This window comes from Balaenoptera borealis (genome assembly GCF_965194805.1).
Source record: "Balaenoptera borealis genome assembly, chromosome: X".
Lineage (NCBI taxonomy): Eukaryota > Metazoa > Chordata > Mammalia > Artiodactyla > Balaenopteridae > Balaenoptera > Balaenoptera borealis.
In genome coordinates, this window is record NC_138881.1 from 21,555,416 (window position 1) to 21,581,963 (window position 26,548).

At 38.3% G+C, this 26,548-nt stretch overlaps 1 protein-coding gene across 3 annotated transcripts in view; it reads left to right on the forward strand.

Annotated features, from left to right (window-relative positions):
- POLA1 (DNA polymerase alpha 1, catalytic subunit) overlaps nt 1-26,548 on the forward strand; it is a 292,398-nt gene that overhangs the window by 172,499 nt on the left and 93,351 nt on the right. For all 3 annotated transcript variants that reach the window (XM_082375477.1, XM_082375478.1, XM_082375479.1), the window contains one exon: nt 20,148-20,264. In XM_082375477.1, the coding sequence (XP_082231603.1) occupies nt 20,148-20,264 (117 nt within the window). The remainder of the gene's footprint in view (nt 1-20,147; nt 20,265-26,548) is intronic.

A 26,548-nucleotide genomic window follows, 5' to 3' on the forward strand; every position in this document is an offset into this window, starting at 1 on the left:
AATAAGACTAGTTTTTTTTTTGGGGGGGGGGGCCACACCACGGCTTGCAGGATCTTAGTTCCCTGACCAGGGATCGAACCCGGGCCCTTGGCAGTGAAAGCGCTGAGTCCTAACCACTGGGCCGCCAGGGAATTCCCAAGGCTAGTAGTTTTTGAGCTCTCTAACACTTTGCTAAGCATCCTTTACATACGTGGTATCATTTAATTCTGGTAGCAACCCTGTGAAGGTAGGTGATATTTTTTTCTACTTTTACAGATAAGGAAGCTGAATATTGTAATCAGACACTCAGCCAGTGTTAGAAGGATAATACATGGTAGAGCTGGGATTTTAACTTGGGCCTCTGATTCAAAGTTCATATATTCTTTTCAGAAAGCCTTCTTCACATAAGAGTGTGACAGTTTGCATCCTGCTCTATCAAGTTACTAGAAAATTCAAAGAACAAAATAGGTGTTCAGTAAATGATTGAACTTTTCACTATGGAAGTCCTATTGCTTCAACTGCTAATGGTCATGTGAATTGCCAATAAAATAGCCAAAGCCTTAGTAAGGGCCCTCTGTACCCTGAGAGATGGCTGACACACGAAAGGTTTGGCAGTTGTACTCCCACATAAGACTGTTTACTTGAGACATTCTTTTTTTGTTGTTTGTTTGTCTGCTTTTAAGCTTTCCTCTTGTTGATCCCTACATTCATTGGTATTGTTAAATGTCACGCTTCTCATTTACTATTTGCATTTCATTTTAAGAAAGTAAATCTCATTGTAGTGGCATGAATAATTTATGCTTCTGTCAAGGAACTATTAAAACACTAGAGGTTGAAAAATATGCACATTCTAAAGTTTGTATAAAAACTAAGAACTGTTTTTGCCTCACCCTGAGTGTTTACTCCAGCAGTAAACCTGGGTGCTTACTAAAAAAGCCATGATGGTCTTACTGACTTTTAATTTAGGACTCTGTGCCAAGTTGTAATTATGGTTATAGGTAAGGAAAATTTGGCATTTTATCTTTCATAGAAAATAGGCCTTTGTAACTTTGGGGGAGCTGTTTATATTTGTATTTAAAGCAGGGAATTTTTTTTTCTGAGGTATATTTATTCTTGAAGAATTTGTAGTTGTAAGGATTAGGAAAGAAGATTGCCCAACCTAAGAATAAAAAATTTGATTTGATGGACACAGGCAACGTGACTGAGCTTTGGGGTGACAAAAATATGATGTTTCAGGTATCTGAGGTTTCTTCTTATCAACTTCTGTGCATATTGATAAGTTCAGCCTATTTTGGAAACAGTTACTAATGCCATAATGCATTTTCCCATATCTTCCATCTGAATTTTTTACTATTATTGATTGAGGATTCAATTGAGAAATGTGTTTAGAACCCTGCGTTCTGGGGTAATCATAGAAGTCAGTGGGAAGACAAGAAAATTGTATTGAAAGAAATTGCGTGCGTGTGTGTTTTGTGTTTCAGCATAGATTATCTCTGCCAAAATAATAGCTGTCATTTTGTTCTTGTTATATTAGTGGCCTGTAGCTTACCACTACTCCTTTTGCCTTAGTTTTGCTTCTGACCACTGGCTGTTACCCTCAGCAAGAAGACCTTTTTAATTGAATGTCCAAATTTGCATGATTCTTGTCCTAATACCATCATAATTTTGATCCATTTCAAATTAGAGAGCCCTAAGTTGCGACCTCTCACCTCAACACGAGAACCCTCTAACATTCAGGGACTTTGAAACTTCACTTCTGTTTAGAATTTTATATCATGTCCATCATGGGGGGAAGAGATGGAAAATGTATACGCTGAGCCTATAGGACTTCCTGCAGTGCTTATTAATCCTTTATGGATCATTTGAAATGTTTCTAGTTTATTTAAGCTTTGCTGCTTGTATCAGATTGTTCCTACGGAAAAAAAGTGATCATGCTTTGAATTTTTAAAAATGATCTCACTTTCAAGCAGAAGCACTTTTATGCTCCATTAAAGTTGAATTTGCCAAACTCTTACATCGCATTAACACAAGCTTTACTGGATAGATAAACGTGTTGTTCAAAGACTGACTTGAACTTTACCAAACTGCATATTAAGATTTTTATCTTTATACTTTTTATTTCTTAAATTATTTTAAAATAGACTAGTAAAATAGACTAGGTTTGCCCAAAAGTACTGCTTTAATGACAAAATAATTTTTCCATTTGATTTAAAATATTAATAGAGATTATGAGCTAATTTGAATATGAAGCTAAAATAAACAATATTTTGAGCTCTTAAGTAAAAATTTTTTATATTTGTTTCATATATCATTAATATCTCAATAAACTGTTTTGATTTTGTTTCTTGAAATTTGTATATTTAATCATTTTGACATTTCTGATTTTTACTCAAGTCTGTCATGTATCCAGTATTTTTTTTTTTTTTTTGGAAATTTTAGTAGGTTTGCCAACAAAATGACTCATTTTTCCCCTTTCCAATTAATGGGTTTTTAAAAATATGCACAGGACATCCTCGAGTTTTCTGTGAATTACAGTGTTACACTCTTTGTTTTTATTTATTTCATGAAGTTTTTAGCTTGGAAATAATCTTTGAATAAGTATACTTTTGACCTAGAGTTACTTAGAAAATTCTAGTCTCATTTGTACCATGGCTTCCTGGCTCCCGAACACCATTATAAGAACTTGGTCTTTCCTTTATGTCTCCTTGGCCTTGAGGTTTTAATTTAATGTGTTTGTTCTTCAGAAAGAATGTAAGCTAGTTTTCTACTTGAAATGACTTTATGTATTTTTTTTAATATGTGAAACCTTTACAAAGTATGAGGTTTTATTTTATCCAAAAATTACTCATGCATGCTTTTCTTAAAGAACTAATTTACATTAACATGTATAGTGACCTTGAAAAAATATATTTTAATGGTAATGAAAATAAAATTTAATATCGACCTAAATCTTTTTTAGGTCTCATAGATTCCACTTTTTTAGCTGTTGAGTCACTGGGGTTCTTAAAAAGAAGGAAAATGCATTTTCAGGAAATTTCTTTTTTAAGGTAAACAACAAATTGTACACACAGAGGGAAAGGAGAACCTTTTGTATGCCTCGGGGAGGGAAATATCCAAACTCTTAGATGAAATATTTAGTAAGTTATAATGTTACAGCTCACTGTTTCTGAGAGATTGATGGTAACTTTTTTGTAATAACTGTATTAACTTTGACTTCTAATGCAAAAATCTGCACTGAATTCATTTTCACTAATTCACTTTATTCTTGTCTCCTAGTGTCTCATGACCTTTCAGAAATGTGCAGTTCATATTTTGTGCTCTACAAAAGCTGCCCCTTAGGTTGTATTGAATAACACAAAGTTGAATTATGAACATAATGGCAGTTCTCTGTGGCATTTCCAGTTCAAGCTTACTTTCAGTCTGTTAAATTCATAAGTGAAGTGTTTTTTAATGTCGTCCATGTTAGGGAAAAGGTTAAATAATGCTGGGCTTCCCTTCGTGGGCAAACAGGGAGAGTCATTTTGGTTGTTTAGTGGAAGGTTGTGTTCTCATATTTTCATTCCTCGGTCAGCATAGATGATGTTCCGGATTGTTTTGGAGCTTTCAGATAGGGCTTACATACTTCTCAAATATTTCATAAACTGCTCATGGTACAATGGAACTGAAAATCTTCCAGGAATAAACAACTTGAGACGTGGCATTACTTCCCACAGTTGTACACTTGGAGAAACCTTGAGAGGAGGGGAGAGTCGCAATGACTTGGAATTCTCTGAAAACTCTGATTTCCAGCAGAAAAGCCTGGTGACACCCAGTGGATGATGGGAATTTTTTAAATTTTTTTATTGGAGTATAGTTGATTAGCAATGTTGTGTTAGTTTCAGATGTACAGCAGAATGATTCAGTTATACATATACCTGTATCTATTCTTTTCCCATTTAGGTTATTGGGATTTTTTTTTTAACTCCAAGCATAATTTTCGAAAAATGTAATTTCATTAACCATTTTACTATGGTTTAGACTAGAAAGTTGAAGATTAGATGAGATGGACATGTTTTCTTTTTTCTTTCTTTTAATTAAGTCTATCTTTCAAATAAAAGTCATGCTACTTATATACCGTTATTGTCAGGAAAGAAGACCTGAATGCATGTACATGGGAATTACACTTGTTCACAAGTCTGCAGTTCTCAGGCAGTTTTAAGACATTGGTCCCACATGATGTATCATCCCATGGAAGAGGGTGGGTAGGTGTTACTGCGGTATCCAAGCGGGGCACACCCAAAGGCTCTCCAGGTGAAAGGGGCCTGCAGTGAGATGAGGAGAGAGCTTTGAGTTGGCTCCTGCTGTTTTGCCACAGGGCTTCTTTATCGGCCTCCTGCGAAGGAAGGGCTTTTGGATTCTCACCAGCAACCTAGCCTGAGGGAAGCTAGAGTGTTCAGCGTCCAAATTGCCCTTGATATCATAAAGTTTAATTGCATCAGTTTAAAATTGAAAGAACATTTCTTCAGCTCCTGCAGTGTGTGACACATTACTTCAGGCCCCGGGGGTTCAAAGCTGAATGATAGGATCCTCTCCCTTGGGGGCTGAGGGACTGGCCTGCGGATGCCCTTGTGTCTCCCTTTCTTCTTCCTCTTCCCTTCTTTCTTCCATCCTCAAAATACCCTTAATCTTTTATGTTGGCATGTCTGGGCCTCCAGCACTTAGAGCCATGCTCGCTGTCTTGCTCTCCAGGTCTCTCAGATGAAAATATCCATTCCCCCAGAGATACAATTGAAATAATGTTTTACATACAGGTCCAGCATGTTGTTTGCCCTTAAGAAGTGTTCGTTTTAATTATTTGATACTAAATTTAATTCATACAAATGTGTAAAAAATTCAACTCTCTTGGGGCTGGGGGAGAGGGGGGTGTTTTCTCTTTAAAAGTCACTTCAAATACTGTTTTGGTCATGATGTTCCTGGTGAGGGCAGCCCGGATGGGAGCTGGGCTGGATGAAGGACAAATCCTTTCTGCTTAGGGAATCAGTTTGCCAGACACGTGAACAGCTGTATCTCCACTCCAGGTACCTGTACCCACATCCTTCTGAGATCATTGATGCTCCTGTGATGCGGTAAATGTAGCAGTAGAGTGGAGAGTCTTCCTCTTTTCATGTTGGCATGGAAAATGCCTCAGGTATTTGACTACCTTGATGCTGGAGGCTTTTGTGTGATCGGTAACTGTGTGTCTGGTTTGTGGCCAGTTAGTGAAGTATCTCAGACCTTCTTTCCTCCACAAAATTTATAAAAACCCATTCTGTTGCAAAGGGCTTTCCTTCCTCAATGATACTTTGGAGTCCCACATGTGGAAATGTCAATCTCTCTGCTGGCTTCTAATATACAAGGCCTTCTGAGCATGTTCCCGGGGAAGGAGAGTTGATTAGGTAGACTTCTCTGGTTTTAGTTAATTAATGGCCTACTCCAGCTCCATTTCCTGCTTTCCTGGAGGAACACTCAGTGACTGTACTTATGCAGCAAAGTCAAATTCGTTAGTTTTATTATATGAAATGTCAGATGAAGAGCTGAAGAGAATCTTTTCCCAGTAGCATCTCCTAAGCTCCAGAATGGAATCAGAAGTAGGGCAGTGGAGTAGTGCATGGACAGGCCTGCCTAAGATCATCTCAGCATCCGTGTGAGGCACGTCAGGCTTGCTGCAGATGGGTGAGACATGGATTCAGGGGCTAGTTAGAAGATCCAGAGACCAAGGTCAGGAGAGCTGGGGAGCTGAATCTAAAGAAGTTTTCTTTGAACCTGTTTCTGTAACACACGAAAACAGCTGCTAAGGTAGACAGTATTTTCTTCAGAGGTTTTGTCTTTATGCTTCTTGCAGTTTAGAAATTGTAGGCCCTGGAAATATATATATTCAAATCCTTAGTAATCTAAGTATTCAGAAGGGCATAGAGTATTTTGGGCTTTGAGAGGGCAAATGTCAGGATTAGCAGCTGATTTTTTTATGGATAGATAGATTTTTTTCCCCCTTTCTTCCATCGTGCTAGCACTCTACCTCAGCCTGGCTTCTGTGTTTTACAACTTGATAGAGTATGCCATTTAGCCTCATGATTTATACATATTAAGCCTTATTTGTATAAATACATGCCCACTTATCACAGCCACACCATTGAGGACTTAGTGAAACACAGATTGCTAGATGCCGCCCCAAGAGTGTCTGATTCTAGGTCTAGGGTGGGGCCTGAAAATTTGCTTCTCTGACATGTTCCCAAGTGATGCTGATACTGCTGGTTCAGGGACCGCTTTGAGAACCACTACTCTAGATACTCACTGAGGTTTACTACTCAGCCAGGAGCTGCAAGAAAACAATAACAACATGAAATCCTAACTTAATAATGGTGGAGTAATGAGATTTAGTTAAGAGGAAATACTTTCTGTGAGAGAAATTTGTGTGTATTGTCCTAACCTTAGTTATGGATAAGTCATGAAGACTTATGGGGAACCTCATGTTTGTTTTTTAAAATTATGTCACAGAATTAGAGGAGTCTCTTGCTAGAACAGACCTTAACACCATCTAGCTAGAGACAGAGACAGGAGAAGTGATTGGTTAAGAAGACTGTGTTAGGGAAGGGAGCTTTTAAGAGAACGAATTCCCCAAATATAAAAGGAACCATTTTAGTATTTAGTCAACATTTAAAATGTTTAAATTAAATTCAGCCCCAAAGTTGATTTTAGGCCTTCCGAGCCAGAGGTCTATAGTGATTTTAATATAATTTTTTCCAGTTGCAGAGATCCTTTGATGGCTTAGTTTTTGGGTCCACAGCCCTAGGTTCTTGGGAAATCTGATACCAGAGGCAGCCCAAAGAAAATGTTGACAAATACCAAGTTTTCAAAGAATTAGCTACTGTAATTAGACAAGGAAAAGAAATAGTATATAAAAATTGGAAGGGGAAGAGGCAAATTATCATTATTTACAGATCCATGCGAACCCTGAAAACCTAATGAAATCAACCAAAAATCTAACATAGACAAAAAGAATTTAGGAGGAGTTCCCTGTTGGGGATTCTGGGCTTTCACTGCCGGGGCCCAGGTTCAATTCCTGGTCAGGGAACTGAGAATCCCCCAAGCTGCGCGGCACTGCCAAAAAAACCACAAAAATCAATAAAGTCACTAGTTAAAAATTAATATTAAAAAATCATAGCTTTGATCTACACCAACAACAATCAGAAAATATAATGGAAGAACTAAATACCATTTACAGTAATGACTAAGAAGATTAAATACCTAGTAATAAAGTTAACAAGAAATGTGAGATATATATAGATATAGATATAAAGTAAACTTTAAAGTTTACTACTACTGAAGGTCTTAAAAGAAGACTTGAGTAAATGGAAAAGTATATCCTAGTCTTGGCTAAGACTCTTCAACAGTTTAGGATCATTCTCTTTTAAGTTTATCCATAAATTTAAAGCTTCTTCCATTAAAAAAAAAATTGCAGGAAAATTCCTTCAAAAAAGATGACCTGCCAGTTATTAAAAATTTTAGGAGTTTAGAGTAATTAAAGTCTTTTGGTGCTCTCCTGATTTTTGATGGAGCCAATAGAGAAAGTCCAGAGATATATCTAAAAGTTGCATTTAGTATTACATAAAGAGGTGGTCCATATCAGTAGGGAATAGTCGATCTTAAAAAAAAATACAGTTGTATTTCTTCCTTGCTCTCTACACTAAAACAAATTCCAGATGCCTCAAAAACTTAGACTTAGAAAATGAAACTATAAAAGTAATGGATATTTTTAATAATCTTGGAGTTGGGAAGACTTTTTGAAACAACACAAAAATCAGACTCCAAAGAGGAAAACTATCAATAAATTTGACTACAAATTAAAAAATAAAAATTTCTGCAGGGTAAAAGTTACATATATACACACACAGACACACCCCATAAAGTCAAAAGAGAAATGATGAAGAAGGGAAAATATAGCTGCCCACGTAGCAAATAAAGGGCGAATTTCCTTCACATATAAAGCAGTCTTGCAAATCAAGGAGAAAAAGACCAACAACCTAGTAGAAAAATCAATTGGTAAAGGACAGGAACAAGCAGTTCATAGAGGAAGAAATACAAATGGCTTATAAACATAGGTAGAGATGTTCAAGCTCACTCTTAAGTTCAGAAGTCCAAACGAATACCATTTTTCACCTATCTGAATGACAGAGATCCAAAAGTTAGATAATAGGTAGCACTATCAATAGGCAAGGGTGCGGGGAAAGGAGTACTCGAATGCACTGTTGGTCAGTGTGGAAACTGGTACGCCCTATTTGGACCACAGCTTGGTGACATCTTTCAAAATTTTAAATGAATATACCTTTTGGCTCAGCAATTCCAATTTGGGTATCTCTCCTTACAGATAGGCAGGACTTGCGGATATTGTCAAAGGTACTGTACAAGAATATTCCTTGCAACATTACTGGTAATAGTAAGAGACCAAAAACAACCTAATTGTTGGTCAAAAGAGGACTGATTTATTGAATTATTATAATCATACAAGAGAATTCTGTGCCGCCATTAATAAGAACATTGATGGTCTATCTGTGCTTAGAGGGTATAATTTCCTCTACTTTTAAGTGGAAAAAGCAAGATTTAGCACAGTGTATATGATACATTTCTTGTATTTTTAAAAACAAGGGGAGAGATAGTTGTGTAATAGATTTTACTTAACCCATTATATTCAAATTATTTCAATCTAATGAATATTTAAAATGTCAGTTGGATACTTTATATTGCCTATTTTGGACTAAGTCTTTGAAATTCGCTGTATATTTTACACTTACAGCACAGCTCAATTTGGACTAGCCATGTTTCAAGTACTCAGGAACCATGTATGGCTCTTGGCTCATGCACTAAGCAGAGTAGGTACAGAGAGCAAAGAGCACTGGACTAGAAGTTCAGAGACCCGGGTGGCCCTGCAGCTTATTGCTGTGACAGTGTACAAGGAGTTTACTGTTTCCTGGGCCTCATTTTCTTCAGATCGAATGTGAAGGATTAGACTAGAGCTCTAAAGTTCCTTCCAACTTTAAAATTTAGGGTTCAAATATATTTCATATTACTTGTCAAAGTCAAAAATGGAATTGCACTTGCTTTCAGAGACACGATTTTCACCAGCACTCCTAAAATTCTGTGTTCCTAAGTGAAGCACACTTCATATCGTAGGGACTGTATTGTCAGTGCTAGAGTAAGGGTTTGTTTATTGGTTTGTTTAAGGGAGGAATGTTACTAAGCTACATACATGTTATAAACCAGGTAGGAATTGGTCAGTTCTTCTAATAGAATTACGTCCGGTATGAGGCTTTGCTAATAATTCTAATGGCACATGGAGAACTTCGAAAGAGTAAAAGAGAGAATCACATCAATAGTATCTAAAGAAAGAGTAAATGTTGAAGGAGAAAGAGTTGAGAGGGCAGAGTTTTTTAGTACAGTTCTGTTTATAAACTTCATTCTTCCGAAGATAATAACCAGTAGTTCCCTTAGAACAGTAGAGAATGAGAATCACACAGACAGTGAATCTCAACCAGAGCCACACATTGGAATCACTTGGGGAGCTTTTTAAAATCCTGATGCCCATTCTGTACCCCAGACTGGTGGTTCCCAAAGCGTGGTCCTGAGACCAGCAGCAGCAGTAGTATCGCCTGGGAGCTTGTTAGAGATGCACATTCTCAGGCACCCCCCCAAGACCGACTGAGGCAGAAACTCTGGGGTGGCGCCCAGCAATCTGTTTGTAATGTTCCCCTAGTGATTCCGCTGTGCAGCCAGAGTTGAGAATTCTAGAGCAAGCAGGATTCAGGGCAGGGATAGCAGGTGGGTTTCATTTTGAGTACCAGTTTTCATCCTATATCGCCTGTGGGGATGGAGTTGGAGATGGAATGCAGTCCACCTGCTTGGTATTTGCCATTCTTGATTTGGGTAATTTATTGGCGTTATAGAGGGTTGGATATTGCAATTCACAAATAGAAGTCAAGAAGCATCCTATCCAGTTGAGAAAAAAAAGAGAAGAAAAAACAAGAGGAGAAAAGGCAAAAAACCCACGGGAACCACAGAAGCCATAGAAGCTACAAAAGGTTGGGACAGGAGGGAACAAGTATACTAAGTAAAATATTATAAGTGAAGAAATTCCAGATAGATTCTAAAATATTTCATTTATAAATAAGGGTTTCTTAAAGAAGTTCAAGTGTCATGACGATTTTAGGCCCACTTTATGATCTGTCGTCAAGTCTGTTTGATCAAAAAATACTGACAGCTTGTTGAACCCTTTATCATTTGGCATTGAAGAATCCATTTCCTCTTAACATTTGGGCTTTAGGTAGGAATGCACTTAATATAGGTATGGTAAATTCAGAATGAACTAAGCCAGAAAATAAAATATATTTTCCAAGTATAAAGAGGTTGTCACTGACTGAGAAGGAGTTAACGTGTCACATTCTTTTGATTTTTACTTCTCAGGAGAAATCACAGTATCTGTAATTTCAGAGGCATATTCTGAAGAATGTTATATTGTGATCTCTCTAAGCTGAATCTTAGAAATCTATCTGGGAGTTTTCAGACCTGACAAAATAAGAATGGACCCATTATAGTATCACGTTCATTTGATTTTTCAAAAGTTAGGAGGACTGTATATGCAGATCATTTGAGAGACTGCTTTTGCTCTGCCTTGTAATAAGCAGATGGAGGAAAGCAGGCTGGGCTGTGTTGAGAGTGCATCTGGTGCTTCTTGTTTTTCGCGATCTCGGCTGTATAACTTCTGTAAACCCTTTCTGTGTATTTTTCTTTTCTCATTCCCAAACATTACATTTTACATGGGAAAGTCAATTTTGATAATTTCCAAAAAGCTAGGCGTTACAGCAGAATTTGTGCCCCTTAGAAAAAACTGCTCCTTTACTATAAAGTAGAGCCTGCCTTTCATACCTAAGTAAAGCAATTCTGATATAACTTTCCTAATCGTCACATTTATTACAGAAAAGATGATAATACTGTTTTCCAGACCATGTTTACAAAGAATATGATTTTGATTTTTGTATTAATTTCTGAGTACTGAGTTTCTGTTTTTAAATTGTTTTGTGAATTGGGCTCTCTGAGTATAAAGTGGCTTTCAGCACATGGGTGGTATTGTCGAACATCTTCCCCAGATAGCAAACACATGCATTTCAACAGCTTTTTGGACAGAACCACAGTTAATAATTTCTTTACAGGAAAAATGTATTTTTTTTTATTATCATTATTTTCTCATCTTATGTTCTGGCATTTAAATTATGAAACTTCATCTCGCCATGTAGACTTACCTTGTATTGCCAAGAGGAAAGAAGTGGCTTTTCTGCAAAGCTAAATAGTTTTTACTTTATTGTCTGCTACGAAACAGCTGCTGATACCAGAAAAATGCCGTCTCATCATTGGGCCTGGGGTGTCCAAAAGAGGCAGGAAAAAAATGACTGTAGCTCCCTGTCTGCCCTGGCACTCTCCTCCTTTCTCTCCGTTTTCATTGCCGTGAAGAGCAGGAGAACAATATTCTGCAATTAAGGATTCCATTAAGTTGAAGAAAAGAGCAAATGGGGGATGTTTGTTCTCCAAGCTGAAAAAATTTGTCTGGGATGGGGGTGGATACTGGTAGTGGTATAGAGAGAGGTGGGTGGAGAGACGAAGTCAGGGCTGTTTGTTGAATATACTGTTAAGGACTGTTACCATCCTAATTAATCAAGTTAGAAATTACAGCTGTAGTCGGTTTCCCCCCAATTCTTGTTATCAATTTTCTTCTCTTTTGAGACAAAGCAAATATAAATTTTGTGTTCATTTGTCATTCGTTCTTTGACTTCAGCATCTCTGAAAATAACAATGTAGCACAAAAGCCCAGTATTTACCTAGTTGTAATGTGGGTTGCCATGGTGTTTTGCAAATTATTGCAATTATGTTCACCATGCGAGTCGCCCTTGGTAACTGGCGAAAAAACTGATAATCCTGTTTTGAACAAAAGGTCAAATTGCTGAATAGAAAGTCTTGATTAACTAAAAGATGTACAAAGTGGAATTATTTCCTACCATTCAGAAATAGTTCTTGATCGGGTTTGGGGGAGGGGGTGAGTAAGTACATCTGATTACTGAAGTACAAAGCATTGAAAGGATGTTGTCTTGAGCCTTTCATGTAGTCTTAATGGTGGCTTTTTTGTCAAATTTACCCATTTGCGGCATTGAAAGAGGCAGCTGCATTTAAGCTGGAGAGACGGTGCTTTTTCAAGAGTTCAGTGCATGGAAAGTTCTCAGCAGTATCTGCAGTTTACTAGTAGCCCCTGGTCTATTAAAACTGATGTGCCGCATTTGAGCCCATTGCTCTCAGTACTTGTGAACCCCTCTGCCTGATGATCTAATAAAGTGCTCTTACTGGACAATCTCTGATCAGCTACTTAAAGAGGAGCTTGGGGGAGGGGGCGGCAGGGAGAAGCCTCACAGGCAGTGAGACCTGGTGTGTAGGCCAGAAGAGAGCCGCCAGGGGCTAAACCGAGAGGTCTGTCACGACGGTAATCTGTGCTGAGGTATTTGCCATGGGGTTGTGGGTTTTGTGCCCCAAATCCCTCTAAGCTGTGGTCACAGTTTTTTTTTCTGGAAAGAAATCTTTATTTTATTCCAAGTTGAATAAGAAAAGATTAGACATGTCATTTTGAAATTTGGAAATCCACTTTTGTGGATTTGCTTCTTTGGTGATGGCATTCATAAAATACATGATCCTACATTTACGTAAAAGCAAAAGTTTCCCAGGTTACAGCCAAAGGTCAGATGGATTTCAACCCTTCCGAATCTGGCAGAGCATTTGGGGGAGTATTTCAGAGGGGGGGAGGAATTCTCTTCTTTTTTTTTTTAATGGCCACCTGAAAAATCAATTCTTAAAACTTTTGAGAGTGTGTGAAAGTGGCATGAAAGCAAAGCAAACCTTAACAAGTTTGTGGGTTTACATTCTACATCACCTAGCAACCCCCTGGCTCAGCCAGATCTCTCGTCTACCCTTAGTTCTGTTTACAGACTATTCAGACGGTCCTTCGAAACCATGAAAGATATTCAGTTTCATTAGTACCATTCTCAAGGAGAAAATAATTAAAGTTAAATGAACAAACACTGCCTGGTGATGGTTTGAAGTCCATTCTGATTTTAAGATGCCCTTTGAGGCAACTGCATAGATAGTTCAGTTTGAACATTTGTTGTTCAGTACCCAAAGGTATATCACATTAAACCATGCCAATAAATAGCCTGGAAACAAACGAACAATAAAAATTACTTTTAGCTAGACTTGAGCAAAGAAAAGAAACTCTGCTAGTAATAAGTTTCTAGGCATGCCCTCCTGATTGAATTTTTTATTTGATCCCTACCCTGGACATCTAAGCTGATCCATTCGTACACTGAATAAAGACAGGGGAAGAGGCCTGAGGAACAAAGCACCTCTCTTTAAAACTGATTTATTACCTACCCTTGGAGATCAAATCATATTCCATAGAAGGCTATGTGCATTTTAGTGAGTAGCTTAATTTCATATATGATTGTAATACTAATAATGCATGCCCTGCCACTTTCTATTTGGAAACTGCTTATGTGCTTAAAATCGACCTACTCTAGAAATTTCTGAGAGTTAAAAAAAATTTTTTAAGAAAATGTTTTTTATGTGCCTTTTTTTCCCATAAGCCCATTCTCTGAAAAATCATTTTGGAAACAACCAAACACATGTTAAAGCTCAAAATATTTTTCAGATGTGTTAGTAATTCTGTTATATTGAACACTCTTGGCAAAACTGTCTCTTCCCCCACCCCCCATTTAATAACAGTTTTCTGATTAAAAAACAATGTACACTTGTAGAAAATTTACAAAATACAGAAACAAAAGAAACTACCTAGAGATAACCAGGGATGGCTTTTTAGAGTATTACCTTCCAGTCTTTTTTTTCTGTATACATATTGATGAAACTAAGCCTTGAGTTAACTTTTGAAGTTTATTTGTTAGTATGTGTACATACCTAAGGTGATTTTTTTTTTAAATTTATTTATTTATTTGGCTGTGTTGGGTCTTCGTTTCTGTGCGAGGGCTTCCTCTAGTTGCGGCAAGCGGGGGCCACTCTTCATTGCGGTGCGCAGGCCTCTCACTATCGTGGCCTCTCTTGTTGCGGAGCACAGGCTCCAGACGCGCAGGCTCAGCAGTTGTGGCTCACGGGCCTAGTTGCTCCGCGGCATGTGGGATCTTCCCAGACCAGGACTCGAACCCATGTCCCCTGCATTGGCAGGCAGACTCTCAACCACTGCGCCACCAGGGAAGCCCTAAGGTGATGTTTTTTCAAGAGCGAGAAGTTGAGAGGCCGGAGCCGTGTTGGAAGTAATGAACAATTTTTCTTAGAGGCCTCATCACTAAAATATTAATGTGAGCATCAGAGTAGCCATTTTTCCATCTCATTCCATTTGATTCTTTCTTTTTTTCCTTGTTGAAATGACTATATGCCTTAACTGACACATCCATTTATAACCATTCATGTTGGAAAGTCGGACATTCATCATGGTTGGAATATTACATCCACAAGTCACTTGTAGCTTCACATAGGGGGAAAAAAAGAGTCTTTTATGAAAAGATTTGTAATACAATAGAGATTAATGGAATGTGGAGAGGAAAATGCATTCAGTTCCTCGTGTAAAGTGAAAGCAGGGCGGCTCAGAAATCTTGTATTCTTACTATTTGTATTTTGTTAGATCTCTATCATCCACAGTACATGGCTGGGTTGCATGAGCTCTTTGTGCTTTGTTGACAATTGACAGACAAAGCAAAATTATTCCTGAAGCAAGGTACTGTGTACTTAGTTGTGACCTATTATAGCCTAAGAATGTAGCTTGCTTTTGAGTTGGATGAATAGGGAGAGTATTTTATAGAATAGGCTTGAACATACTAGGAGAGATTTTAGCTGCCCATACAGAAAGATACATGTCCTCCGTTGAACTTTTTTCCCCCAAAATGTAATTTTCCGTATAAAGTCATTTCAAGTATATTTTCCCTGGTTGCTTGCACGGAGACAATTTTAACTGTTCTAGTATTGTCCTACAGTGGTAAAATAAAATTGCTGGTAATTGTTGGCTTTCTCTGCTCACAGTATAGCAGGAGAAGATGGCTTGCATGGGGCTCTTTAATGTACCTCAGGTACATCTTCTGATGCTCAGCTTCTGATTGCAAATTAAAATAACAAGGCTAGGGTATTGGATTTGATGCGAGGCAAAGCAGAACAACTTGCTAATTTATCCTGTAATATACAATTGCTGAGGTTGGAATTTTCCCACTTGTAGTGCTATTCTCTGTGTCTAAATGAGGACCACTGTTTGCATCTAACCTATCATAACAGTTTGGGAGTGCTCCATTATCTTTTCAGCAAACTGATGGCAGAGTCTGGTCCTTGCACAGATGATAAGATCAATAAGTTTCAAATAACTTGGATGAAATGACATGTGACTGTTCACTTAAAGAGATGTCTTACTTTAAAAATCAATTTTAATAATATTTAAAATTCTCACATTGACCGACGAGGCACTTTCCACTTGTTTTGTTTGATAATTTTGTTAGAAATATTTTTGTATTAACTTTGGTGAATAGTTAGTTTATGTGTGTATCTTTCCTGATTTGCTCTTTCGTCTCCTACCCTGGCACCTCTCTGAGACTTAATAATCACTCTTTGACATGCCAGCATGCTGCAGTGTAGTAGAAGATTTAACTTTAAAAGCAAAATTATGTTCCTGTTAAAACTTCCCCTGGAGATCTTAGGAAAATTTTCTCCCAGTTTTGGGTGCAAATGTGGGTCAGAAAGCAATTTGTTTTTTTGATATTTCTGGAAATCCCAAATCACAACATGTCATTCTTCAAAAGCAGCTGTGGGCCCATACTGTGCACTGTCTATAAGAAGACCCGTTTTACACTGGGGATAATTCTGTGACAGACAAACGTGACTGCACAGGAACCCCAGAACATTTATAAATGGTTTTGGGTGAAAAGAGTATCTGGTATTCTCAAAGTGCATATAGTTTGGGGAGAGGAGCAGTTAATGGCCATTATAGAAAAATAGTAATGATATGATGAACTCTGTAACAGCACGCATGCTGGCAGACCTCGCCCTGTAACCCTGTCACCGCACTCCTGGAGAGCCATTACAGTTTAAATCATACGTCACTGCAGTACTGTGTTGTATTGTCTCTTGAAAATCTCTGTGAATCCCAAAATAAAGCACTTTCCTCACTGTCTGTTCTGCCATCTATAACTTCAAATCCAGTATAGTTTTATCAGGAAAAACATGGAAATTTCACTTGTGTTGACTGCATAGTTGTACTATTTTGCAACCAAATTGAGAAGCAGCTCCACCTAATCTTACGGGTTATCCCTAAGTTCTCCATTTTGGGATAACACCAGGCAGAAGCTGACCAGGCTCTTTCCTGGTTGGAATAGTGCATTTTGAATAATGCATTGTCAGCTGTAAGTACAGCACTGACATTCCCCAGTACCGGAGGCATATGGAGGATAATAACAGTATTTGACATTTACTGAACATTTGTGCGGGCTTTCTTATAACAACTCTAATAGGGTAAACATTATTACCTCCTGTTTTATAGACGAGGAAACTGAGGCTTAGAGAGAGGTTTGGCAACTTTATACAAAATTACCTATTAATAAATAGGAGGGGAGAGACCACACTCAAGTGCATAACCTTTTCATAACCTCAGTTCGGTTTTCTTGATTGAGTGTGAACCCTTGTGCTTGATATTGGGTGGGACACTACCAGATCCAAAGTGGGTCATTCCCTGAGGGCCTGACCATCCAGTTAGGGAAGTAAAATAAGATGGTTCCAGGAGAGTGCAAAGCAGAGTGTGCTCAGTGGCAGCTGGGCTAGAGGGAGAAGTTCCTGAGGGCTGGGAAAATTTTACAGGCGAGGAAAAGAAGTGATGCTCAAGGAACGGGCATTTTAGGCAGCGGTTATACAGCATGAGCAGAGACAAGGAGTTGGCAATAGGCAAAAAGTGGTGAGGACAGTGAGAAAACCAACGCTGTGGGGCGAAGAGCTGGCGTAAGAGAATGATGAGAAAGGAGGAATGGGACCAAAGCATGTGTTCTTATCCTCTATGGAAGGTATACCATTGGGGGATGGGAGTGGAGAGCCCTTGGGAAGCTACACTTGGCAAGTCTGTGCATTGGATGTGGGAGAGCATGGAGTCAGGGAAACCAGGCATGAGCTATCACAGTAGTTCAGTTTTGAGGTCTGGGCTTGAGTGAGGTTGGTGATAATGGGACTATAAGGCCAGCGGACAGATTTGGTAACTGATTGGAAATGGGAGAAAGACCCATCATATATTTGATTCAAGAGTATGAAAACTACTGTGAAGTTTTTTTCTCCTGTGAATTTTAGACCCTTTCCTTATTTTCCATAAATCTGCTACTGTGTGTTTTTATTTTATTGCTTCTATTTTATTCATTTATTTTCTTCAAAAGATATTTTTGAATGCCTCCTATGCACCACATTTCCGAGTGTGGGTGATTTCTGTGTGTGCATCCTTCTAAAAATACAGATGTACACAAATGAATAGCAGTTTGTGTTTAAGGTGCAGCTACCAAGAACACCTCAGTTACAAGTGGAAATCGATCCCTTTTTAGCATGTGCAGACAGAAACCATTTTCGTTGAGGCCTCAGAAATATAATTTAGCAATCAGAACCAATCAGCATTTGACACAATTTCATACACAATGATTTCAAGGAATTAGTGATGCTGAGACTAAAGCAACAGGTGATAGAGTTTTGCATGTTTTGGTAAAGGTTTGTTTTGCTATTGGACAGGCCAGCATCACCTCTTTTGAACCCTCTACTTAAAACATGGTTAAAGTAGCCATCGGAAAACTTAATGACCGTATTACTCTTGGTTATGACAGTTTGGCATTTACATGTGGCATTGCATAATAAAATGACATATTTGGATGGCAGACATCCTTAGAGTGGTTCTGGGGTTTTTTATTAAAAGCCAAACATTTTTATAGATTGGACTTCCAAAGAACTACACATTATTAAATTATTTTTCCTTCCACTGACTTGGCAATGTACCTTTGGGCTGCATGTTATTTCCCAAATGGGAAATGAAAATAAGTTTAATTTTGTCCTTGTGAGTGATAATTCAAAGGGAATTTATACAACGTTAGTATTTTCTTTTGCTTTGTTTTTATCACCCATGAGAGGCAAAATGCACTATGAGATCTTGTAACGTAAGATTTGCGCCATCATGGACTATTTTCAAAGACCTGGCATATTTATTTTTAACAGCTCAAATGTTCCTTGAAAGGTATATTTAGCACAGTCAATATTTGCTGGGGGAACAAAGGGTTAACCAAATGTACTTGACAAAACTGAATGGAAGCAAAGCATATATTGAATATGATTAGGGCCTCTTTCCCCCATAGAAGAGTTTTATTTAAAATACGCCAAGACCAAAAGCTTAATTATCAAAATAAAACAAGAGACATAAAGAGTTACAGGCTTCTAATATTTTTTTTCAGCCCCAGTTCCCTTCACACAGTTATCAGCATGTTTAATTTCCATGCATAATAGCTCTAGTTATTGTTGTCATTTGTAAAGGGAGATTAACAGATAGTAAGTACAAACAAACCCAAATAAGTACTGAATAGAGAGGTGACAAAGAAGAAAAGACCTCTTTAATGTTAATTATAACTGGTAGGAAGTCTAGACAAATTATATTATCTGTTTTCTATATGATTTGAAAGGACATTTAGTTAGTAACTCTGTCAGAGATAGAGTTGGGTGTTTGCTTTAGAAACAGGTGAGGTGACAATTTAGCATCTCCCTGGTTGGTAGCTCACCTGGTGAGTCATGAAGTTGTGGTAAGTTGATGGAATCAAGTTTCAGAAACATCTGAAAAGAACTGTAGCTTTTGAACATTATATTTTAAAAATTAAAAAATAATTTTAACTTCTGGGTTGTATTCTGGTACTTAATACTTTATTGTCTCAAAACATGGTAATTGACCTATCTGCTTGCTTTTTAAAAATTTTTGTTAAGAATTGAATGAATTACAGCTATGGTTGTGAATATTAACTGATAGATATTCGCAAGTGTGTAAAGCCTCAGGTAGCAAATAGTGTCACAAACCCAAATGAATGATGAAGGGGTGGTTCAGTCCTGCATTTTTCATACATGGTTTCCTTGAATGCTACTGTTTCCTTTATTAGTACGCCTAAATTGATACTTCAAGAAAAAACTAGTCTCATGTTTAGTTTTATAGGCTACATTTAAAATGTATCACCAGCTGCTGCTGTCAGCCCCACGATCCCTCTGTCTCCCCCATACCTAGAACAGGCTAAAGCAAAGTATCACGTGTCTTTAATTCTGAGGGGCCATCGATTGTGAGCTGCACTCTTAACAGCTTTTTTGGAGGAAACATAAATACATGTCATTTGTAAAGGTGTCTTGAGTTTCAGAAACATTAAAATGTGAATAAAACCGTGTCCTCAAATCAAGAAAATGTGGTAATAGGCCCTAGGAATTGGAACAAACAGTTGCCTATGACTCAGAACCACTGTTTCTCTTTTCTAGTTCAGGGTCTTTTCTCTTTTCTAGTTCAGGGTCTTTTGCTATGGTAGTAGTTATATGTCTCAGATAGGTAGAATCTACATGAATCCCTCCCTTCTCTGTGTTGTTTTAGTTGGTACCATACAACTTGGTTCTTAAAGCCAGCCCATAGTGAATTGCTTTTAGGCTTTGTGTAAAGCTTTTAGACCTTGCTTTCCTATTTAGATTGTAATTTCCTGTAAACCCATCAGTTTACATTCTGCATGTAATCATATGAGTTTTTTTTTGGAGGTTTTGGCGTATTCGGTGGGGTTGGGGATTTCTTTTAAGTAAAGAAAATAACATCTCATGTGATTTTTGTTTTTAAACTTTATGAGTTTCCTAACTTTTATGTTGGGGGCATAGATCAAATTAACACATCAGGAAAGAAGGGTAGAGAGCTATTTCAGAATCTCTAAGGAAGGTTTGAATGCAGTGAGTCTACCTTGATCACAGTGAGTCTATCTTGATCACGATAGGGTTTTTATTTGTATTGGTTGATGGTGGTGATAGGACTGAAGCATCCTTTGTCTCTCCAGGGCTGGTTGATTTGTGAGGAGCCAACATGTCGAAATCGAACTCGGCACCTTCCCCTTCAGTTCTCCCGAAATGGACCTCTTTGCCAAGTCTGCATGAAAGCTACACTTCGACCAGAGGTAACGGTCGTATCATGCTCAAGAAGTGTGTGTGTGTGTGTGTGTGTGTGTGTGTGTGTGTGTGTGTGTGTGTGTGTGTGTGTGTGTGTGTGTGTCTGCGTCTGTGTCTGTCTGTGTGTCTGTCTGTGTGTGTGTGTGTCTGTGTGTCTGTGTGTGTTGGGGGGAGCTTGCTCCTCCCTTAGCTCTGGGAAGTGGATATTTGGTATATGCCCTGTGGTGACACCCTGCACACATGTATTTAAGAAAATATCCAGACTTCAAAAAGATACATGCTTTATTTTTCACATCATGAACAGTATATATTTATATCTAAAAGAGAAGCTGACTAGTTCCCGTATGGGTTACTCATATCTTTGGTTGCCGCTTCTTAATTACAGAGAATAGATAACTTTCCTTTATAGAAACTGCTGTTACCTTTGGACTAGATCAGAACCCCTTTTGCAGGGGCCAGAAAACCTCCCAAACCTATACCATAAAGGGCTTATTTGATTTGTATGAGATTCCATTGTTTCTAAGTAGCAGCACAGAGGAGTAGTTCTCAAGCGTTTTCTCGTCCTTAGTACATACACCTGAGGGATAAGGCAGTCTCTCGTTGGTGACTCCCATCTGGGGAGCACATAGTCTGGAAGCACCTTACTGGTCAGATGCCTTCCCTCTGTCGCCCCCTCTGAGCATCATGGACCCAAGCAGCATTTCCCAAACTGTGCGGAGAGGAATGTTTGAAGGTCTTCCAGGCAAAGAAGGTTTTGTGATCAAGTACTTCTAGCCAACTCTGGGCTAGCCAAGGTTAAACAGGACTTATTGTGGATTGTCCTAGAACCTGTAAAATGATAATGTGAAGTCTGCCTCACCAATACAGGACTGTAATATGCCTCGCTTTCCAAATTTATCTGGTCCAAGGATTTGTAAGGATCTGGATGAGAAGAGAGTAAGAATAGGGAGCTTGTTATCTACTTATTTTTTTAACTCGTAGGCCAGTTTTACAACCAGATTTTATCTTCAGATCTTTTCACTGAAAAGGGTTGATACACAGGCTAGTTTTAGAAAAATATTTTAAAGTTCTCATGGGTTTTTATTTTAATTTTAAGATAATATAACATTTCACAAAATTTAACAAGAAGTCAAGAACTACAAAGGGCTACCACCATTGTTGTGTATACCCTTGTTCTTTTGCATATCCATATGTATTTTTTATGTGGTTTCAGTCATAATGAAGATATGCTTTTGTATCATGTTTTTTTTTGAGCATCTGTCTCTGTTGCTAGTTAATTTTCAGTACCAAAACTTTTAAACACAAATTTAACCATTCCTCTCATTGGACATTTTAGGCAATTTCACTATCCATTTACTAGAAAATTGTGATGAATGTTTTCCTGCTTAAATTATTTATTATTTGAAATATTTCTTATCAACAGTACATATCTAAGTGCATAAATACCATGTGGACATGATTCATGTTGCCACATTACTTTCTTAATGGATTATCTCAACTTAAGTACCAGTTTTACCACTGCCTTTGCAGCATTTGGGCATTATCATTAATTTATTTTTAACTAATTTGATAGGTATAAAATGTTCCTTGCCTTATTTAGTATATCTTTGATAATTAGCAAAGTAGAATGTAGATTTTTTAAAAACATATGGAACACATAAGTGAGAATTAGCTGTTATAGCGAATTCTTTTTACGTCAGTCTCATCCTAAGATTTGCATCAGCAGGTGCAAGAAGAAAGCAAAAGTATATATATTTAGTGTGACTCATCAATCCCGTTGTAGACTCCAGGGGAATCACCTTGCTTCATGAACCGATGCTGCCTTTGAGACTTTTTAAGCATCTAGCTCATCAAGTCAAGTTCAGTGAAAACTGAATTACTTCTTAGCAGGTCAGCCGGTCTTAGGATTCCATTCCTGGTGAGAGAAAGTGAAAGGAAAGTGTATAGCTAGTAGATCGGTAACTTTCCAGTAAATGCTGATGATGTTACTGGTAGTGCTTTAATACATCAGGTTATCTTTTATTGTTTATGACCCTTTTTTAAATGAGTGGGCGAACACATGCATTTTGAAGTATTTTTTCCCTTCATTTTCTTGTCCTCAAGATGGGAGCATGTTAGGCAGGCATTTACCAAGGTTATCAACTACTCTTCCCAGGGAAAAGCTTTCCTAGCTTAGCTGCTCAGGCCATGTTGCTGCTCAGAACATGACCGTCTGGAATAACTGGAGGTTCAGAGCATCCTGGTTGGTGATACTGCTCTTCGCCATTCCTCACAGGGACCTTGACAGTGGGACTCAGCCCACTCTTCTGCAGTCCATTTTCAGTTGCTAGTGATGAGTGGGGAATCTCTTAATTCTATTTATGATGTTCCTGGGCTTTCCTAGTAGGAGGAAAAAGCTGTATCTTTTTAGAGATAGTTCCAAGGTAGCTCCAAAATCAGTAGTGCGATGGACAGGATCATTGTAATTACCACAGGGTTTTCCAAAGGGTCTGTTTTGCAGGATTATGCTTAACTGGGTCTTAAGTTCTGGGTTGCTGTGTCTCAGTCATACATTACTTTCATTTAATAAACACCTACTATATCCTAGGCACTTTGCTAGGGACTAGGGACATAGCAACGAACAGGACATTTCCTTATTTGTAAAAATAGTTTAGCATTACATGGATTATATAAAATTGATGTCTGTGGGCAAAAATAGGCATTTGTGAATATCCATATGGACAAAATCACCAGACTTTCCTAATGCTTGACTAGTGGGGACTTTAAATATGTTGTCAAGTTTGATGGTAAAGTACTTACCTCTTACTGTGCCAGTCTCATCCTCACATGATAAATCTACTCTCATTTAGTCCTGTGTTACAGTTGACTTGAGTACTTTACAGAATTGACTTGGGGTATGAGAGCTGGCTCTTTTTCTGGCTCCTCTTGCCAGTGTTACGAGAAAGAAAGCTGGGACGGTTTTGTTCTCAGGGTTTTAGACATGTCTCTCTTCTCAGATACCTTAAAAAAAAAAAAGAAATCAGTTAAGTTTTTTCAGGTTCATGGCAATTTAACAGTATACAGATTGCTAATTATTAGGAATATACTCTCTTGCATCCTCTGCACATAGGAAGTGCAGATAAATACAGGAATGAAAACTCCAATGTATGTGTAAGTTCCTAAGTGAATAGAACTCTTTTTCACACTGATGATAGAGACAAGACTTATCCAAGTTAGAGAATAATTATTTTAATATATATTTATTTTAAGGATGTATGTGGTTTTTTACTTCTTAAGGTGGCCAAGTCTGTATGGCTGTGAGCTGAACCCCCAGGGGATCCTGTATTATGTAATTCACCAAAAATAAAGCGTTTGTTTGTTTTGGTTTTTCCTTAATAGAACTAAGATTTCAAACCAAGTTAAACTTTTCCTCACTAACATTGCCATACTTGAATCCATGCTTGATAAGAAAACATTTACTTGTGACGCTGTTGGGGGCAGGAGCACTGTGGCGGAGTTTAGTTTGTTCAACAAAATTTCTTGAAGACCCCTCATGAGGAAAGCACTGAAATGACTTCCAGTCCTACTGTGGGACACCCCTAGTGTTTCTCACATTATCCTCAGTTGTAAAACTGTTAAAATCTTTTGTAACGGAACATTGGTACCATATAGGACTCTGGCCTTCAAGGGAGAAGGGAAATACTGAACTTGTGATCATTGTGTGTTGCAATTTCAAAATGGCTGTGGCTGACGGATTATTGATTTAAAAAGTAGGTTAGAGACAGTGCAAATGTTGCCAGGCTACGTGGGACAGTGTCTTGTTTCTGCACAAGTTGAAAACATGAAGATAGTTGTGGTCTCTTAAGGCAGTAATCATAAGCTGTACAGGAAGAGAACCTTGGGACTATGATGGAAAGTCTTAAACGTCTGTATCTAGTCATGGGTTACCCTCCAGTAGACGACGGGTTTTTACCACGAAGGGCCTTTTGGAGTTCTCTGCTCTGATTTTCCTGTGCTTGTTTTCTGATGCAGAGTTTGCTAGATTCTACATGCAGATTTGCTTACCCTGAGCAGATGCTAGCCTTCCTTTTCAATATACTTTTTAAAAAAATTATCGAGGTGAAATTCACACGACAAAATTAACCATCTTAAAGTGAGTAATGCAGTGGCACTTAGTATTGCTACGTTCACAGTGTTGTGTGATCACTACCTCTATCTAGTTTCAAAACATTTTCATTTTCCCGAAAGAAAACCCTGTACCTATTAAGCCGTCACACCCCATTCCTCCCCTTCTTTCAGCCCCTGGAAACCACTAATCTGCTTTCTGTCTCTATGAATTTACCTAGATTGGATATTTTATATAAATGGAACCATACAGTGTGTGACATTGTGTGTCTGGCTTTGTTTCTGAGGTTCATCCATGTTGTAACCTGTGTCAGTGCTTCATTCCTTTTTATGGCCAAATAATAGTCCATTGAATAGATATACCACAATGTATTCATCCATTTATCCATTGATGGACACTTGGGTTGCTTCATTCAACATACTTTTAAAGTTTATTTTATTTTCCTTAGCTAGATAGGTCTTACATTTGGCCTAAATTTGTGTTCTGTGCCTCCCTTGTTGGTCCTAGTTCAGTTGAATGGTACTACACAAAGCTAGACTGATCCTTCCTCTGTTCTTGCCTTCAGTAAGCACCTACTCTCTGCCTGTTTTCTGAGAACCTTTTAGATATTTGAAGGTAGCTGTCTTCCTAAGCTTTCCCCTGCTAGGCCAAGTATTCCTAGGTCTTCAATCATTTCTTTAGTGCTTTGCTTTCAGAAAAGTTGCATGCAGCACTTGGTGAGCTCTCACTAGCACTAGTATGGAGCAGAATAAACCTGCCACTGCCAACTTTTCTAGGTAGTACATTTCTTTGAAGTCTTTTTAAGGTTGCATTAACTTTCTTGGTATCCATATTCACAGCATTGATTCATTTTGAGTGTTTCATATGCTCAAACAGATAATAATTTCTTGACACATACAATTGCTAAGCCATGCCTTATCAGGTTTTCTGAGACCCAAGTGGTTTATTTTTACCTAATGTAAGACTCCATTAGTACTATATTAGTTTCCTAGGGCTGCTGTAATGAAGTACCTCAAACTGAGTGGCTTAAAACAATAGAAATTTCCTGTTTCATGGTTCTGGAAGCTAGCTAGAAGTCTGATATACAGGCACCGTAGGGAACTCTCCCTCTGAAACCTGTAGGGGAAAATCATTCCTTGACTCTTCTAGCTTCTGGTAATCCCTGGCGTTCTTTTGCCTGTAAATACGTCACTGCAGTCTCTGCTACCACAGTCACGTGGCCTCCTCCCCGTGTGTCTCTTTTCTTCTTATAAGGACACCAGTCATACTGGATTAGGGCCCACTGTAATCCAGTATGACCTCACCTTAACTTGATTTTCTCTGCCAAGACCTTATTTCCAAATAAGGCCACATTCACAGGTGCTGGGGGTGAGGACCTCAATATATCTTTTTAGGGACATAATTCAACTCATAACAGATAGGAAATGTACTGAGCTGAGGAAAATGGAGACCAAAAGTAACAGTGGCTTAAACAGAATAGACATTTAATTCACTACCTAAGAAACATGAATTTTTTAATCGTGTGACAGAAAGCCAGGTGTGGATTGCTATAGATCAATATATAGGCTCAACAGTGTCATCAGCAGTGCCGGGCTTCCACCCTCAAGGTCACAGTGTGGTCCAAGGTGACTGCACAGGCTCCTTCAAGCCATCACAGGCTACAAGACAGAGAAAAGGTTGAAGGGTCAAAAGGATGCACTTCCCAGCCAAGTCATTTCTTCAAGCAGCCTTCCCAGAACTCCCACCCAACACTCCTTACATTTCATAGACCAGAAATTAGTCACATGGAGATAATAGCTTATTTTGTTACTAAAAAAAAAAAAAAGAGTAGACTGAGTATTGGGGGCCAACCAGCACTCTCTGCGGCAGAGACCTTCCAGTGAACCCTGTGAAATCTCCCTTTGCTGTGCTCAGCCCATCACTGTCCCATTGTGGATATTTTGGATCCTGGTTCTGCCGTACACCCAGCTTTTTGGCTTCTACAGATCTGATGCTGTGATTAGCCTTCCCTCTTTTATCTTCTCCAAAATATCGATTAAAATGTTGAAGTGCATTTCTGCCTATTCCAGTGGCTCGATGCCTTCTTCCAAGTGGATGCTGCTCCATTCTAATCAGCACCCTTTGTGGAGGATTGTTCTACCGGTTGCTAATTATCTTTGCTTCTAGCTTATCATTCTCTGCGAGGGG